We start from the raw sequence: 19,429 nt of genomic DNA on the forward strand, positions 1-19,429 counted from the left end.
ACCAACTTGTCCCTTCACTCTTTCTGGACAACTTTCAATGTGGGACAGAGAGGGTCAGACGTGACAAAGCAAGACCCAGGCACCAGTCACCTGATTCAAACCTTCGTTTGAGAATACAGCCATGAGCTGAGGGAGTCCCTTACCTCGATGGAGTTTGAGAGTCTCCTGGTTGAAGAATTCAGAGCAGATAATTCAGCCTAAAATATTGGAAATGGAGCACCATCAATGCAGGCAACAGCAAATACTGAGTGAACTCTCCCCTGCCCCAACATACGGTGACTCCCTTGATGCTAATCCAGAGCTCTCACACCGTCACTCAGTAACTCCTCGACCGGCCCCTCACAGCGCCCTGTGTTACTGACGGTATCCCCACTTAATCCCATTCCCTCACACTGTCACTCAGTAACCAGCTTGAAGAATCGTGTATAATTTGCAAAGAGCCACAACTTCTTGAACTCACAATGCTGATCTGAAGTTTCCAGTGGTCAGATCATCTCAGGTTAGGCAAAATATTTTGATTATTTGATCTGAGACAAACTGACCCAGATAAAAGGTTAACTTATGTCAGAGGCTTCCAGTTTTCACAAACACAGTCTGAAGTTCTGCAGAGTGAAAGAGCTGAGTTCACAGTCTGACACTGATCCTGTGTCCCTCTCCCAAGAGATAGGCACAGCCAAACAACATTGAGATAACAATTCCCACCAAACAACAGTGAGAGACAGAGGGAGATATAGAGACATAATCAAAGACAAAAAGAGAGACAGTCTAAAAACAGACAGGAAGGAGAGAAAGTAAAAAAAGAAAGTGAGACAACGGATTATGGAGAAAGGTGTGCAATAGGAGGGTCGGGAGATAATGTGGGAGAAAAAGTAGACTTGAGTGAGGAGTACTGAGGTGGAGGGAGAAAAAGGGAAATAGAGAGAGAAAGAGAGTGAGTTACAAAACTGCAGGCAGTTAACGTCTTCCTCAGTGTGGTCTTCTGGCTCATACTCCTGTGAAAGAGAGAGAGAGAGAGAGAGACAGGGGGAATAGCTAGTGGCAGAGTTAGATAGATAGGTAGATAGAAAGAGAGAGGGGAGATGAGATATGGAGAGGAACAAATAGAGATACACTGTGCCAGAAACAGAGAGGTGGAGCCAAAGAGGGAGGGAGAGTTGAGAACCAGAAAGTGACTGACCTGTTCTTCTGGCCCCTGCACTGTCCAGTCTCCTGGCTCATAGTTGAAGATGCTGTTGTGCTGAGCCTGCAGCCTCAGGCCTTCACTCTCCACTCCTCGGAGTTCCAACTCCTTCCTGCAGATCAGAAAGGAAATGCCAAATCAAGCGTTATGGTTGCTTAGGGAGATGAGAGCCAAGGCTGAGCATTTGTTGGAGAAACTCCACATTTCACAACATGTTGAGACTACAGTCTGTGGCTGAGCTGAACACAAACACATCGCTCACATTCCACAATCACTGTTTCATTGCTCAGTCACATAAAAGAAGGCAACATCTTCCTGCTGCCCTCTCTCTCTCTATTCTCGGCAGTTTCGCCTGCTGCCTGAAAGGGAACCTGGCCTCTTGCTCTCCCCCTCTGGGGTCTCCAGGTGGGAAGAGGAGGAGGCCTTTCAGCCCCTCAAACTAGTCAGAGGCAAGCAGCAGAAAGTGGAAAGGGGAAAAGAGAGTGACAATGGGAAGGGAGAATCTGTGAATGGGGGGGGGAGTGCATGAGGGAAGAATGGGAGGCAGAGGAAATAAGGGGAGGAGTGTGAGCAGCGAGGGAGTGAAAGGACAGGGAGAGAGATGCAGTGGAGAGAGTGAGGAGGGGCAATTCTGGGGGGTGTTTGAGCTGTCTGGTCACAGTCTCCATTAGCAGGAGTATTCTGAATCTGGATCAGATTCCTGGATCGGGCTGTGTACTGTGGAAGGAATGCATGCAGCATTCCCTGCTGAGAGAAGGAGCACTCAGCCAGAATGGTTGCACTTAACAGCTGAATTTAACCCCTTCACTGGCTTCCCCACTGTGCATCTGAAAGTGGTAAACACCTCCCACTGTGGCCTCTTCAGGAATATTTATTCCACAACGGGACTATCAGAATGACAGCTGGTGTCATTTGAAAGGAATGAGTGTTTCCTCAAATGGACAGGCATTAACCCTTCTCAGTCCAGAACTCCAGCATCTTGCCTACCAATGACTGAGGGTGAAATCTGGCTGAAGGGCATCAGAATCTGGAATCTCCACGTTTGTCAAATGCTGGAGCTCATCTCTGCATTGGGACTCTCCTGAAACACAAAAGGCTGAAATAAAGATGTTGGAAATACAGCATAACATCTAGGAAACTCCTTACCCGGTGCCACCAGGTAAGACCATAAGAAATAGCAACAGAAGGAGGCCATTCAGCCCCTTAAGCTTGCTCTACCATTCAAATAGGATCATGGCTGATCGAACATTCCTCATATCCATTTTCCTGCCCTTTCCTCATAACGCTCAATTCGCTGACTTAGCAAGAATTGATTTATCTCCACCTTAAATGTACTCAAGGACTCTGCCTCCACAGCTCTGTGGCAAGCAGCTCCAAAGATTCACAAACCTCTGAGAGAAGAAACTCTTTGTTGTCTCAGTCTTACCTCAAAATACCCAAACAGGATTTACTTGTATTTGGAAAGGCAAGGACTGATTAGGGATAGTCAGCATGGCTTTGTGCGTGGGAAATCATGTTTCATGATCGTGATTGAGTTTTTTGAAGAATTAACAAAGAGGATTGATGAGGCCAGAGCAGTAGACGTGATCTATATGGACTTCAGTAAGATGTTCTACAAGGTTCCCCATGGGAGACTGGTTAGCAAGGCTCGTTTTCATGAAATACAGGGAGAACTAGCCATTTGGATACAGAACTGGCTCAAAGGTAGAAGACAGAGGGTGGTGGTGGAGGGTTGTTCTTCAGACTGGAGGCCTGTGACAAGTGGAGTGTCACAAGGATCAGTGCTGGGTTTGCTGCTTTTCGTCATTCATATGTAATGATTTTGATGTAATCATATGACGTCTAATTAGTATATTTGCAGATGACACCAAAATTGAAAGTTCATGGACAGTGAAGAAGATTACCTCAGAGTACAACAGGATCTTGATCAGATGGGCCAATGGGCTGAGGACTGGCAGATAGAATTTAATTTAGATAAATGTGAGGTGCTGCATTTTGGAAAAGCAAATCAGAGCAGCATTTATACATTTAATGGGAAAGACCTGGGGAATGTTGCTGAACAAAGATATCTTGGAGTGCAGGTTCATAGTTTCTTGAAAGTAGAGTTGCAGGTAGGTAGGATAGTGATGATAATGTTTGGTATGCTTTCCTTTATTAGTCAGAACATCGAGTATAGGAGTTGTGTGGTCATGTTGCGGCTGTACAGGACATTGGTTAGGCCGCTTTTGGAATATTGCTTGCAATTCTGGTCTCCTTCCTATCGGAAGGATGTTGTTAAACTTGAAAGGGTTCAGAAAAGGTTGATAAGGATGTTGGAGGATTTGAGCTACAGGGAGAGGCTGAATAGGCTGTGGCTGTTTTCTCTGGAGCGTCAGAGGCTGAGTGGTGACCTTATAGAGATTTATAAAATCATGAGGGGCATAAATAAGATAAATAGACAAAGTCTTTCTCTGGGGTGGGGGAGTCCGGAACTAGAGAGCATAGGTTTAGGGTAAGAGGGGAAAGATATAAAAGAGACCTACGGGGCAACTTTTTCCACACAGAGGGTGGTACGTGTATGGAAGTGGTGGAGGCTGGTACAAAGACAGCATTTAAAAAGCATCTGGATGAGTATATGAATAGGAAGGGTTTAGAGGGATATGGGTCATGTGCTGGCAGATTAGGTTAGGATTGGCAAGGATGGGTTGAACCAAAGGATCTGTTTCTGTGCTGTAGAGCTTTTGCTTTGTTTCACTGAAGAAGTGAGGCTGTCTGATGGTGACTGCAAAAGCTCAGTGACCAGTGAGAACACTGGGCACTGTGCCCCACTCTGGCGAGTCTCAAGGGGAACCATCAGCAACTGCATACCAGTTACATGTTATGGTGATGCCTGTTGATTCAGTATCAGATCACTACCTCAAAGACCTGAAATTCCCTCCCGAACAATACTGTGGCAGTACCTTTGCCACAAAGCCTGCAAGAACACAACTCGCAGCCTCTTTTACAAAGTGCAATAAGAAACTACAACATTCAGTCCATTCAGCCCATGTTGGAGTTTATCCCAATGTTATGGAGGCCAATTCCAGCTGCCCTGGTTTTTCAATGTTCTCAGCTTCATTCAGTTTCTAGCAGTTTATTCTGGGGTGAACAAATCGCTGTGGAATAAATTCTCACCCAGAACAAAGGAAATTGAACATGAGAACTCCACCAGAACTAAAAAGCCACACAAAAATCATGCAACTCATCACACACGAAGTGCACAAACATAGGAACACATGGAGACCATTCAGGCTCTCGTCGCTTCAGCCAGTGTGGCCCCTGTCACCCTGACTCCTCACAAACACAAGGAACAGACCACATAACCTCTTTGTTTCTTGATATCAATCTCCCAAAATGTCTCTCAATGTCAGTCTCGAAGACTGCGCCAAGATTGGTGAGTGGGCAATGGCTGTTCTTGAAGGTAAAAGTTAACGAGGAACTTACTGTTTGATTGGTCTGTTACATCATAGGCATCCAATTCATCATCTGTGAACAGACATTCATCGGATCAATCCGACACTTGATTGTGATTTCAGCAAAATAACACTTTGAAAAGGGAAGACTTATTCCTCCACTTTCACTTGATTCCCCTTTTCCCGGAATCCATTCCCTCCAGAATCCCCTACCCAGGAATCCATGGCTTGAGGAATCCACTCTATCCAGAAATACTGGTCACCAATGAAGAAGACTGAGTAAAATAAAAGCAAATATTACAGACACTTGGAAATTTGAAACAAACAGAGAGTATGCTGGAGAAACTCAGCAGGTTTAACAGCATCTGTGCAGAGAGAAACAGAGTGAATGATTTGAGTCCAGTATGACACTTCTTCAGAAACGAAGGCAAAAATCACATGATACCGGGTTATAGTCCAACAGATTTATTTGAAGGTGCAAGCTTTCGAATAAACCTGTTGGATTATAACCCAGTGTCATGTGATTGTTGACTTTGTCCACCCCAGTGTAACACTGGCATCTCCGCATCACATCTTTTTAAGAAGACACTTCCTTCTGAAGCTCCAGAGTGCATCTCAATGGGCAATTCAAGGTTGAAACTCTCTCCAGCCAAACAAGTAACAAAGCCCAGAGTCTAGAGTCAGGTATTCAATGGAGAAAAAAACCTTTGGGACTTTGCCTTTTCCAGCAGACACTGAGGCCCAGTCGGAGGCATTCTGGCCTCTGAGTTAGAAGGCTGTGAGTTTGAACCCCATTGCAGACCTTGGAAATGTCACACCAGGCTGGAATTCCCAGTGTCAGTGAGGGAGTACTGTGCTGATTGGATGAGCTGTAAGGCAGAACTCCCATTTTCCTTCATGGATGAATGTCACAGATCCCATGGCCAAAACTGGAACCAGGGCACTCTGCCTAACCTTTATTTCTGAACCAAGGTCAGGAAAACAAATGATTGGATCAGTCTTCAGAGCTACTTGCTGTGTGTCATTTCACTGTGAAGCACTTCAGGATGTTCTGAGATAAGGAAGGCTGTTGTCTAAATTGAGTCAATCTTTCAACTTCTGGACGACAGCTGCTCCCCCTGGCCATGTTCTGTGCCCCTTCTCTCATCTTCATCCTCCCCTCCTTACTCACACTCCTTGCCTCTTCACCCTGTCACTCCCAATTCCACCTCCTCCCTCCCTGCTTGGTCAGTTTCTCAGTTACCTGTGGGTCTGCTGTGAATCTGCTGAAACATCATCCTGTACCAATCCTTTGGCTTGTTTACACTCTGTTCAAAACACAAAACACAGCAAGAGTCAGACAGCAAGACCGAGAGAGAGAGAGAGAGAGAGAATGGGATGCACAGCTCCATCAAACGTGCAGCCTTTCACCCGAGTCCGTATCTCCCACATATCCGAGAATCCCTACAGTGTGGAAACAGGCCCTTCAGCCCAACAAGTCCACACAGACTCTCCGAATAGTAACCCACCCTGTAACATTCTCCTTTCCTATTACTCTACCTTTACCCCCCCTGACTAATGCACCTAACCTACACATCCCTGAACACCATGGGCAATTTAGCATGGCCAATTCACCTAACCTGCACATCTTTGGATTGTGGGAGGAAACTCACACGGACATGGGGAGAATGTGTAAACTCCACACAGACAGTTGCCCGAGGCCAGAATCGAATCTGGGTACCTGGCGCTGTGAGGCAGCAGTGCTAACCACTGAGACACCGTGCCGCCCCATCTTCATTATCTTTACCATATGGAGGGATCTTGGATTTTGTGAAAGACTTACAATCATGATTCACCTTTCATTCAGCATTACTAACAATGTTCAAAGCAAAAACAGGACCATTGTATTTGAATAGAAATCCACTGCAGATCCAAGTGGTTCAGGGTTTGCAGTCAGCAATGGTTGCAGAAATAGTCTTCTGCTCTCTCTCTGTACAGCTGTGAACTCACATAGGAGATTCCTCCAACAATGAATCAGGATAGGTTAGAGTTAAGCCTGAGGGCCTAAAACCCAGATTCTAGGTACTGGGAATGGGCAGACATCTGGAAATCGGGATTGTAAACGTGCCGTAATCCTAGAGTCTGGGATTCGGCACAGGCAGTAACTGGAAATCTGGTAAGTTTGGATTCAGTGTTTTGACTGCATTACTTCACACTGATTGCTGTAGTGAGCTTGTCCTTGACTTGCTGATGTTATCTGCTGAAAGTATGAACATCAATGAGGAAGGCAAAGTCACAGTGAGTCAAGAATATTTGGTCACAAAATTCTCACTCACTGATCTGGAAGCAATAGGCATTCCGACTTCATCCATCGGGCCAGCACCTTCGTACTTTATCCAGATCTTTTCCCGTCGACCTCTGGTTTTATCCTGAGCTGATCCAGCCTCCACTGCAAGAGGGTTTGGAAGAGCAAGCATTGAGCACAATAACTGCACAAACAGGGCAAACTGTACATAAACAGAGAAAAGCTCATTCTCCACATCAAACATTCCCAGAATCAGGGAGACCAGAGGGTTAGATACACAGTCAAGCTTCCTTGACACTGCCCCATCAAATGCTCCAGAGCAGGGACAGCCCAGGCTTAGTTACAGAATAAAGCTGCCTCTACATTGTCGAAAGCATTAAGTTTTATGTCCTTCCCTTTGACATGTTAAATGATAACTTACCCCTGGCCTGATCGGTGGGTGCGACATCTAAACACGCCAAGTGTCCTTCACTTCCATTCATCTCCGGAACCTGGCAGAGACAGTGGAGGGACACAGTGAGAGAGAAGAGGGGGAGAGAGGTAAAACAGAGGGAAAAGACAGAGAAGAGGGACCAAAGAAGACAGAGGGGAGGAGATGGGAAAAGAGAGAGAATAGACCGGGTGGGAAGGGAGAGGAAACAGCGAATGAAATGCACAGTAGTGAGAACACGAAGAGCCACACAGTGAGACAACAAGATTGACAGAGAGAGAATAGAAGTAAGTGGGAAGGAGAAGGGGGAATGGGGAAGTGAGGATGATACACAAGCAGTAGGAAGTGAAACAAAACGATGTTTGAGAACACGTGAGCCAGACTCAGTGAAGAAGCAACAATGAATGAATACACGATCCTGACTTGTCCATCTATCTCCATACCCACAGGTGATTTGCCAGGACTCTGGTCCCAGCAGGATTCGGGTGGAGCCCATCCTACCGTAACAGTTCCCTCCTTCCCTACTGGTGCCAATGTCCCATAAATTCAAACCCAATACCCCCACACTGATCTTTACCTCTTGCCATGATCACAATGAATAAAAGGTCTGAATGGCTATCTTCTATGTTTCTAATTTTAGTAAAAGCTGAGGACACTGTATACTTTATCAATTGCTCTCTCCTCCTGTCCAATTACCTCTAAGGAATTATGCACCTATACATGCTCTGCTCCTGCAGCTTCTTTAGAGATGCACTCATTACTTTAGACTCTCAGCATTCCTCTTCCCGAAATCAATCACTTCATGCTTCTTTGCACTGAATTTCATCTACCATCAGTCTGCCCACTCCAGCACCTTGTCCATATCTTTCAAAGGTTCCCACACTCTCTCCTTCACAGTTCACTAGGCACGAGGTTTCAAACTTGTGTGCGGTGCACCAAATTGACTCTGTAATAGCCACCAAGGGCAGCAAGGGTCCCAACATCAAATAAAAAGCTTATACCAGTCCAAACAACAATTGTTCACCACTCGTCTCAGTTTCCTAACACTCGGCTCATTTTGTATCCTTGCTGCAACTGTCCCTCTTTTTCCAGGAGTCAAACTTTTCTGCAGCTCTGTGACCCTGTGTGGGGACTGTCACTGGGATTCATTACCAGAGCTGGATTGCGTGGTTCAGTCCATCCATTGATGGCTGTTCCTGGAGAAACATGGAGCTCCATCTTCAGTTGATTCAAACGCTGCGAAGTGTCAAAGTCATTGGGTGTGGGAACACTGTCAGAGCTGGAGCAGGGAGGTGTCGCAGCTTCCATTGGTGATGGAATCCTCTTCTGGAAAGTTCCACCTGGTTGTTCAGCCAGCTGGACACTTGTGTGTTTGGAAACCAGGAAGATTTTGGGTTGACATACAGGCCCATCCTGAGAAAACAAGGCTCGTAAGTCAGATAAATGTTGATAAGGATCAGCAACCATGCCTGTATCGGAACCGATGGAAGGAACTTAACAATTGACGTATCAAGAACTGCTGACCTTGAATTGAGGCAATGCGACACATTCAGAGGGTTAGTAACTGAGGGAGTACTGCAGTGTTGAAGGGCCAGTACAGAGGGAACTGTGCACTTTTGGAAGGCCAGCACTGATTGCTGCACTGTTCTAGGACTGAATGGTCCATCTGTCAGTTTGTTGAAGGGTTCAGAAGAAGTTTAAATAGAAAGGAATCATCCTGTACATAGAGATCCCATGGGATTGTTTGGGATAGAGAGATTGCAAGGAATTGGGTGCCAGGGAGAACCCAGGAAAAGATGATGGCTGATCTGAAGAATGAAGGTCAGAGATCCCAGATTGGTTTGTAGACAGTGTGTGGGACAGTGGCATGATTAAAAGATGAGATAAATGAACAAGTTGTTCAGGTTGTGTTTTCATAGGCTGCCGATAGAATGTGATTGAGAAGGAATCGAGTTCCACAGGATGAGACATCGAAAGGAGACGTGGCAGAGAGTGCAAATTCCAACAGCTGGTAAATGACAGGAGGAAGAAGAGTTTGTTGATGGAACATCAAACCAATAATAGAGCAAAGTTCACAACACAGAATGAATCCAAAAGATAGAAAAAAGCTGCTGTACTGTCAGAGATCAAAGCTCTTTCCCAGGGACTAAGGTATACATGTGTACTGAGGAAACAGGTCAGTTAGAGATGCACATACGTGTCAAGAGATCTGGTCCATCGAGTGACAAACCTGTCGAAAAACTACAAAGTGTCAGGAACTCTTGAGAAACTACACAGTGTCAGTGTGGGGTGCATCCACGCACTCTCCAAGTTGTGAATTAAACAGCAAACACAGCACTTCCTGCACTCGGGAATCTGTGCCAGCAGATATCAACAGTCAATCTGGCTGGGACAGGAAGTGACAATATTCAACACTCAAACTGGAGGCAATGAACACAAAGTCTTCTGCCTGTCAGCATGAAGTAATAGTGGTTAATAGCTTCACAAGCCTCAGGAATAAGATACTACTACCTGTGACTCCATTCTGGAAGCTGTGGGGAACGTTTGCTTCAGTTCCATACCTTGGCTTTCTTTACGGATCTGTACAGAGAAACATTGAAAGGGTAAATAAGAAAACATAACAGCCAGTTGAGGGCCACACATTCCTTTCTCCAAACCCAGCACCAAGACATAAGGAATGACACAGACTACAAAAAACACAAGCACCCAGTAAAGGCATTCTCAGCATCCAGAAAGTCCCACTGTCCAGCCACTCTGCAAGTAGATAATTCCAAGATCACTCCAGCCCACATGGTCATTGAGTAAACAAGGCTGCTCATCAATACAACTGATGTTGTTCCCTGTAACACAATGTCTGGCTTCAGTGTCATGGTAACAGATGCTTCGGTGCCACACTGACTGACTTACTAGTGTCACACCAGAGCACACAACAGGAGCTGGATGCACGCAGGTGCTCCAATGTAAAGACTGCTCAGAGTGTCAGCGTTCCCTGTCTGCACACAGCCCATTAGCAGGCTATGAATCCACACAAAGCCAGCTCACACACACACACAAGACAACATAAATGTTGTGAGAGACATGCTGGGTCTTGCTGTTAGTCCAGTTAAGCACTAGAACCAGAATATATTTAGGAGCCTCAAAACAGGAGCAGAAGTGAACATCAAAACAGTCTACCAGCCCAGGTTTCTCACTCCCTATGATCAGGGAGTTAACAATGGATATGCTAGAAATCTCAGGACAGCAAACTGTCAGATAGCAATGTAACAGAGTGTAGGAAAATCCATCCCAATCACTTGCCCATGAGTGCACAGGAACACAGACACTGATCATAGGACCATAAGATATAAGAGCAGACATTAGGCCATTCAGCCCATCGGGTCTGCTTCACCATTTAATTAAGGCTGATAAGTTTTTCAACCCTGTTCTCCCACTTTCTCCCTGTAACCCTTGATCCCCTAGATTCTCAAGAACCTATATATCTCTGGCCTCTTACATATACTCAATGACCTGGCCTCCACAGCCTTCTGTGGCAATGAATTCCATAGATTCCCCACTCTCTGGCTGAAGAAGTTTCTCTGCATCTCCGATCTAAAAGCTCTTCCCCTTATTCGAAGGCTGTGTCCTCGGGTCCTAGTCTCTTCTACCACTGGAAACATCTTCCCAACGTCCACTTCGTCCAGGCCATTCAGTATTCTGTAGGTTTCAATTGGACGCCACCTCATCCTTCTTAACTCCATCGAGTATAGGTCCAGAGTCCTCAAACCTTCCTCATATGTCAAGCATTTCATTCCTGGAACTATTATTGTGAACCTTCTCTGAACACGCTCCTGTACTCTCACACACCCACACAGACAGACAGACATACACGGAGGCATTTAGGTCTATATGCACAGACAAACAGCACACCTGCGTATTCAAAGGTAGCAAGTATCACTCCACTATTTAAGAAGGAATGAGAGAGAAAACATGGAGCTACAGACTTGCTATCTTTCATCAGTCAGAGTGAAAATGTCAGAATCTATAAAAAAGGATGGTGCGAACAGGCAATTATACAACAATGATCAGGTTGATTGTCAGCATAGATTTGTGAATAGAAAATCATGTTTAATGAACTTAGAGGATTGGGACAGACTCAGTGAATGAGCAGAAACATGGCAGATGGAATATAACGAATGTGAAGTTACCCACTTTGGCTGCAGAGTGTAGATGTTGGACTCGGTGTCCTTATTAAGTCACTGAAGGCTAATAAGCAGGAACAGCAAATTATTAAAAAGATTAGATTAGATTACTTACAGTGTGGAAACAGGCCCTTCGGTCCAACAAGTCCACACCGCCCCGCCAAAGCGCAACCCACCCATACCCCTACATTTACCCCTTACCTAACACTACGGGCAATTTAGCATGGCCAATTCACCTGACCTGCACATCTTTGGACTGTGGGAGGAAACCGGAGCACCCGGAGGAAACCCATGCAGACACGGGGAGAACGTGCAAATTCCACACAGTCAGTCGCCTGAGGCGGGAATTGAACCCATGTCTCTGGCGCTGTGAGGCAGCAGTGCTGACCACTATGCCACCATGCCGCCCACCAAGAAGCCTATTAGAAAGTTGACTTTAATTCTGAGAGGATTTGAGGACAGCAGTGCTGAGGTCTTGCTTTAATTGGATATGAGCTTGGTTAGGCCACACCAGGAGTATTTTGTGCAGCTGGTTTCTTTACCTCAGGAAAATATTATTGCCAGCATGAGGTTTGGGACTAGCCAGATACCTTACAGTCTTATCCACTGATGGGCAGGCTACAATTGGAGATAGAGACTGGTAGTTTGGTCCAACAGTAAAGTGGCATTTTCAAACAGTCTGAGCTGACCTCCCATGGCCAGTAATATGAAGTGCATAATTTTGAATCCATTTCTGGTTCACCAGACTTATTCCCAGGATGGTGGAACTGTTCCATGAAGAGAGACTTGGTGGACAAAATGGATCTGTATTCTGTAGAGTTCTGAAGAACGCGAGCTGATCTCATTGAAAGTTACAAATACGCGAAGTGGTAATTACATAAGGTAGAGGCAACTCAGATGTTTCCTTGGTTGGGGGAATCTAGAACTAGGGGGACCATTTAAAACTAAGGGGAAACCATGTTGGGCTGAGATGAGGAGACATTATTTTACTCAGAGGGTTGTGACACTTTGGAATTCTCAACCTCAGAGGACTGTTGAGTATGTTTAACGCACAGATTGATAGGTTTCTGATTACCAATAGTGTTCAGAGCTATGTGGATGGGGGAGTAAAAGGCATGGAAGTTTGCAGTCTGTCACGAATTGAATGGTGGGGCAGACTGAATGGCCTATTCCTGGTCCTGTCCCCCCCAAAGATACCTTCTTTCCTGAAGAAGGGCTCATGCCCAAAACGTCGATTCTCCTACTCCTTGGATGCTGCCTGACCTGCTGCGCTTTTCCAGCAACACATTTTCAGCTCCCCCAAAGATACACATGCACTCTCTCCTCAGATTCTTTAGATTTTTCTGTCACTTTAATACCGGAACAGAAAAGTGTCCTTCAGTCACCATGGTGATAATCTATAGCCACAATAAACTGTGGTTATTGTGATTAATAAGTGGTAAGTGATTTCAGGAGCTGCGACCATTATCAGAAGGACCAGATTTGTTCAGTGCAAGCCCAGCCCAGTGTACACACTTGTCTGTTGAAATTCAAGGAAATATTGCCACTCAAAACCCAGAACTCATGATGAGTCATCAGAGATCACGAAAAGTATGAAATCAAAATGTGATCCTGATATTTTTGGGGCAATTCCACCACGGTTACTCTTTAAAGGACAAATCATCTTTGCAGATTACAATCATTTGAAAACAGGTCAGCCCTGTGGTGACCTTAATGAATAGAGTGAGCACTGAGGGGAACTGACAGAGACATTAAGATTTGTGGTGATTATGAGGATTGGGATGAACTACATCAGGACTGAGGTTATTTTTACTTTGCTGCACTGAAAGAATTTTATAACTAAATTACTTACTCAGTGCAATTATTGACTTTCTGACTGACTGAACATACAATTGAACATACAATTATCACTGACTGAACGTAGTAATAAATTCAGTTGCTGCCTCAATTTAATCATTAATCTCTTTCCAATTTCTTTGCAACAGGATTCGAAACATCCATTTACTGCTTGGTGAAAATCATAGAGTTATTCAGAGCAACTGGTGATGAATAAAGTGCTTCAGATGATAAATTAATAACCAAAATAGTGTTGAAATTGATTCAAATTATGCATTTCATATTACTGGCCAAAGGACATCAGCACAGATTATTTGAAAAGGTCACTTTATTACTGGGTAAAAACTAGGTAAAAACCCGAAACGTCGATTTTCCTGCTCCTCGAATGCTGCCTGAACTGCTGTACTTTTCCAGCACCACTCTACTTCACTTTATTACTGGACCAAACAACTTAGGCTCTATCTCCAATTGTAACCTGCCCATCTATGGATAAGACTGTAAGGTATCTGGCTTCCACTAAACTCCATGATACTCTTTGACGATGGCATATGATGCATACTGGAATAATAATTACAACAGAAGTCAGGAAGAACATCTCAATAGCAGGAGAGAGGCAAAAGTTTGTAATGAGGAAGGCTAAGAGGAAGAATGAGGAAAGGATGGCAGGCTACATTAAAACAAACATTAAAACATTTGGTGAACTTATTAATAGTGAAAGATTAGCAAAGGACACAGTGAGGGCCCATAAGGAACAAGCAGGGTAAGCTGCTTATTGAAACAAAGGATATGGCAGAGGTACATCATGAGTACTTTGCTTCTGTTTTTACCAAAGTAGAAAAGTGTAACAATGGCCCAGTTGACAATGTGTGTGTTGAGTAACTGAGCAATACAGTGATAGATAAAGAAGAGTTGCTAAAGAGGCTACCAGGACTCCAGGTAGAGATGTCGCCAGGCCCCGATGGACTGCATTATAGATTGCTGAGACAGAGGTGAGGGAGCGAGTAACGAAGCCGTTGACAGCAATTTTCCAGGCCACTCTGAACACAGGATTTGCCCCAGGGGACTGAGGATTGGAAATGTGACACTGTTGTTTCAGAAATGGTCAAAGGATATTCCAGACCCATCAGCTTGATCTCAGAGCGGGAAAACTCATCTAAGCCATAATATGGGATAAGATAAATATATGCTTGGAGAAAAATAAGTTACTACTCAACAGTCAATGTAGTTTTGTCAAGGGCAGGTCATATCTGACAAATTAATTTGAATTTTTGATGAGGTTACACAGATAGTGGATGAGGGCAATGCTGTGAATGTTGTACATTTGGACTTTCAGAAATTATTTGATACAGTGCCACAAGGCAGGTTGGTTAGCAAATTAGAAATGTTTGGGATTGATGGGGCCTTGGCAACATGGTTTAGAAGTTGGCTAAAAGATAGCGTAGGTATAGATGGATATTTTCCAGATTGGAGGCAGGTTGAAAGTGGTGTTCCCCATGGATTGGTGTTGGGATTCTTGCTTTTACTGATTTATGTAAATGATTTGGAGATGAGTGTTGAAGGCAAAATCTCTAAATGTTCAGAGGGAGGATAGTGAATTGTGAGGACGACACCGAGCGACTTCTGAGGAACACTGACAAGTTGGCCAAATGGTCTGACACCTGGCAAATGAAGGTTGAGAATGTGGTGCTGAAAAAGCACAGCAGGTCAGGGAGCATCCGAGGAGCAGGACAGTCTATGTTTCAGGCAAGAGCCCTTCATCAGGATGATACCTGATGAAGAGCTCTTGCCTGAAACGTTGATTCTCCTACTCCTCAGATGCTCACTGACCTGCTGTGTTTTTCCAGCAGCACACTCTCGACTCTGATCTCCAGTATCTGCAGTCCCCACTTTCTCCCACCTGGCAGATGAATTTCAATGCAGAGAAATGTGAAGTCATGCATTTTGGTAAAAGAAACATGAAGAGACAACACATGCTAATGGTACATCTCTGAGGGGAGTACAGGAACACAGGGAATCCACATGCATAATTCTGTGAAGGTGGCCAGGCAAGTTGAAACAGTTATCAAGAAGGTTTATTCAATCCTTGGGTTAATAAATAGAGGCATAGTGTATAAAAGCAAGGAAGTGATGCTACACCTCTTTAAAAAGAAACCAATGGTCAGCCCACATTTAGAGTATTGTGTTCAATTCTGGGCACCTTAGCAAAGGAAAGATGTTAAAGCCCTGGAGAGAATGCAAAGGAGATTGAATAGAATGATACCATGAATGAATGAGGGATTTTAGATACATTGAAAGATTAGAGACATTGGGCTTATTTTCCTTGGAGCAGAGAAGATTAAGATGAGACCTTACTGAGATATTCAAAATTGTGAACAATTTTGATAGGGTAAAGAAAGATATCCTGATTTCACTAGTTAGTAATAAGGGGTCACAATTTCAAGATTTTCAGCAAGAGAGCTAGGAGTGAGATGAGGAGAAACTTCTTGACTCAGAATTGTTAGGAATGCACTACCTGGGAGAGTGGTGGAGGCAGGTTCCATAGGAGGTTTCAAAGAGAGTTGGACACATATTTCAAAGTGATGAACTTAGAGAGCTACAGAGGTAGGGCTAGAGAACAGGACTCGCTGGGTCACTCTATTCAGAACGGGGTCAGACACAGTGAGCCAAATAGCCTCTTTCTGTACTGTAAAATTCTATGCTTCTTTGACTAATGGGTGAGGTCAGAGTGATTACCTTTGAAACCACGGCAGCATTTGGCTCATGTGGCACAAAAGAGCTTCAGCAAAACTGGAAATGAATGGGAAAGAGGGAAATGACTCTCCATTGGCTGGAGTCATATCTGACAGGAAGGAAGATGGTTGTGGTTGTTAGAGATGGCTGGGCCCAGGACTCTATCCTGAAGAACTCCTGCAGTGATGTCTTGGAGCTGAGATGACTGACTTTCAGACCTAAGAGTGCACTTGGGTTTCTATTTACATGGCAGAGTTAATAATGCAGATGAAATGGTTAATACTGTATATTGGAGATCTCTTCCTGCATTTCATGGGGTTATCTCAAAACTTCATACGGGTAATATTGTGATGCTGAATATTACAAGCTGAATACAAGCAGTGGTTAGCACTGCTGCCTCACAGCGCCAGAGACCCGGGTTCAATTCCCGCCTCAGGCGACTGACTGTGTGGAGTTCGCACATTCTCCCCGCGTCTGCGTGGGTTTCCTCCGGGTGCTCCGGTTTCGTCCCACAGTCCAAAGATGTGCAGGTCAGGTGAATTGGTCATGCTAAATTGCCTGTCGTGTTAGGTAAAGGGGTAAATGTAGGGGTCTGGGTGGGTTGCGCCTTGGCGGGTCGGTGTGGACTTGTTGGGCCGAAGGGCCTGTTTTCACATTGTAAGTAATCTAATCTAATCTAATCTGAATTGTGACTACTGCAGGTTTAATTTTGAATATTAGATGCTCAATATTGTGCATTTCACTATCAATGCTGTTCCCAAGTTTTATAAAAGTACAGTTATAAAGACTAATACAAGACTCCACTGTGGAGTTCCTGAGTGGCCAATACACAGAATTCAATATGTTATTGTATTAGATTCTGTTTCTCTCTGAGGCACACTCATTCCCCGAGCTGCCACTGCTTGGATCCGGCAATTGTGTATAGCTTTCCAAATGGCCAATATTACTCATTCTTTTCCATAACACTGAGCCAAACCACACACACATTTATTGCAAAGGGACTCTGCGAACTTGGAAGACAGAGAGGGCTGGGTTGATGCAGAACTATATACCAGTCTTCTCTCTGGATTAATTTCTCACAGTCAGGACACCACAGGAAAAACTTACAGTTCTGTCACACCTTTCACTTCATCTTGGAGAGCCTTAAGTAAGTAGGCAGTGAACAAAATAATTCACAAAGATTTTCACTTTTCTAACGGGCGGACACAACTGCCAATTAGTGCACAATAAGTTCCTAAAAACAGCATTGACAGAATGTGCCTGTACCATTTTTTATATCCCCACATGAGGCTTCAATTTAACAGCACTTTCTCAACACTGACTCTCTGACAGCACAGCACTCCTTCAGTACCGACCCTCCAACAGTGTGACACTCCGTCAGTAATGACCATCTGACAGTGCAGAAATCCCTCAATACTGACTTTAACAATGCAGCACTCCTTCAGTACTGATCCTCTGACAGTCCGGAACTCACTCAACATGGGGCTAGGACTGTCAGTCTTGCTCATTGTGCTGGAGTTTATCAAGAGGCACCTGAAGTTGCATCATTGTGGTGAAGAAGTGATTGGTTCTGATCATGATGCCTACTCTAGTTGAACCGCTGCCCCCTGTCTATATGCCACATTATGAGGTGCACAAGCCATTAAGTGTGAGGACACAGTTAACTGACCAGCACATCAAACAGCAATTTGGTTATTAGTTCAGCTCTGGTTACTGGTAGGAGAAAGTGAGGTCTGCAGATGCTGGAGATCAAAGTTGAAACTTTATTGCTGGAACAGCACAGCAGGTCAGGCAGCATCCAGAGAACAGGAGATTTGACGTTTCGGGCACAGGCCCTTCTTCAGGAATCCTGAAGAAGGGCCTGTGCCCGAAACGTCGAATCTCCTGTTCCCTTGATGCTGCCTGACCTGCTGTGCTGTTCCAGCAATAAAGTTTCAACTCTGGTTACTGGTACTCAGTTAACCAAACAACATCGTCAAACCACACGACTGAACAGCAACAAACCACACTGACCCATCGATGAGATTCAGCACTGGAACTCCCCCCTGGATAATCAGGTTTATATAATAAAACTCACCAAGATTGGACTCCAGTCTGTAAATCACTGCCAAACTCTCTCTGTAGTCTTGCTACTGAAGGGTTAAAGGCAAGACTGCCAGTTCACTGAGCTGTGTGCGTCCATTCAAAGCTGTAGCTCAAGGGATCAGTGACTCACTGATCAGTTCCTGTGCCGCCCTCTGTGCTGTTCCTGGCACCAACTCTGTGAAACTTCGTAAAAGTAAAGTCCCTTCCTTTGTGGGAGAGAGAGCTGAGGCCAGCAGACGAGTTGGGTTGAAGGTACCTCCTCTTTCCCTCAGTTGTTCAATCAGTGGCACAGTTCTTGGCAGCTGGGGTAGTAGAAAGAGGGAGAATTGAGCAATGTAATTCAGGCAAAGTCTGTCGCTGCTTAATTAGCTTTATTGTTTCATGCTCACGTGAGCTGCATCAAGCTGGGGTTCTTAAAGAAAGAGCATTGGACTTAATATTTACACAGGCCTCACTACGCTGTGTTTGTGGCAAGAACCACGACTTGGAGATCCAAGATTCAGGTGTGGGTTGCTGAAGCAGCGAGGGAGGTGGGATGTTGGAGAGGGAGGAATGGAGAGTGTTGGGGAGAGAAAGGGCAGTGTGAGGTGTGTGATAGGGTATGGTCATGGGGTAGCAGAGTAGGGTGGCAAGGGATGCAGTTAGTGCGTAGGTGGGGATGGGTGAGACAATGATGACGATGAATTTGCTCTGATCAGAAACAACATTGAGCGAAGACAATAATGATCTGCGTTGGGGTCTTCACTCAAGCTCGAATACCCATTGATTTAGATGCTCAATGAAGCTAGCTATCTGAGCAAGGGACATGAAGAGTAGCTGTCAGAGCAGCATCATGGCAGAACACAATAATTTTCAACATAAGCGTGAATGAAGTAGACAGAGGCTCTCCCTTTCCTTCTGCAACTCCACTCACTGGTGTACTTAGTAAGCCACATCCAACAGAGTGTCAGCAATAGCTCATGTCACCCCAGAGTCTGAGTTCTGAGTACTCCCACTTAAGACACTAGAGCAAATACAGTCATGGACTCACAGAGATGTCGAGCAAGGAAGCAGACCCTTCAGACAACTTGTCCATGCCAACCAGACATCCTAAATTAATTTAGTCCCATTTTCCAGCACTTGGCCCATATCTCTCTGAACCCTTCATATTCATATACCTGTCCAGATGGCTTTTAAATGTTATCATTGTACCAGCCTCCGCCACTTCCTCTGGCAGCTCATTCCAAACATGCACCACCCTCTGCATTTAAAAGATGCCCCTTAGGCCCCTTTTAA

At 44.8% G+C, this 19,429-nt stretch overlaps 1 protein-coding gene across 7 annotated transcripts in view; it reads right to left on the reverse strand.

The window, feature by feature from the left end:
- The window catches only part of sorbs3 (sorbin and SH3 domain containing 3), a 48,714-nt gene that overhangs the window by 25,569 nt on the left and 3,716 nt on the right, over positions 1–19,429 (reverse strand). For 2 of the 7 annotated variants that reach the window (XM_043681156.2, XM_087984224.1), the window contains exons 2-11: positions 18,147–18,456; positions 9,834–9,905; positions 8,478–8,738; positions 7,317–7,386; positions 6,927–7,039; positions 5,855–5,918; positions 4,643–4,684; positions 2,168–2,261; positions 1,178–1,292; positions 144–197 (exon numbers count right to left, since the gene is read on the reverse strand). In XM_043681156.2, the coding sequence (XP_043537091.2) occupies positions 144–197; positions 1,178–1,292; positions 2,168–2,261; positions 4,643–4,684; positions 5,855–5,918; positions 6,927–7,039; positions 7,317–7,386; positions 8,478–8,738; positions 9,834–9,884 (864 nt within the window). In that variant the 5' untranslated portion in view covers positions 9,885–9,905; positions 18,147–18,456. The remainder of the gene's footprint in view (positions 1–143; positions 198–1,177; positions 1,293–2,167; positions 2,262–4,642; positions 4,685–5,854; positions 5,919–6,926; positions 7,040–7,316; positions 7,387–8,477; positions 8,739–9,833; positions 9,906–18,146; positions 18,457–19,429) is intronic. The other 5 variants (XM_087984225.1, XM_087984226.1, XM_087984227.1 and 2 more) reach the window with 5 other exon arrangements.

This window comes from Chiloscyllium plagiosum, unplaced genomic scaffold (assembly GCF_037043375.1).
Source record: "Chiloscyllium plagiosum isolate Xiang-an unplaced genomic scaffold, Cpla_swu_hap1 HiC_scaffold_48, whole genome shotgun sequence".
NCBI lineage: Eukaryota > Metazoa > Chordata > Chondrichthyes > Orectolobiformes > Hemiscylliidae > Chiloscyllium > Chiloscyllium plagiosum.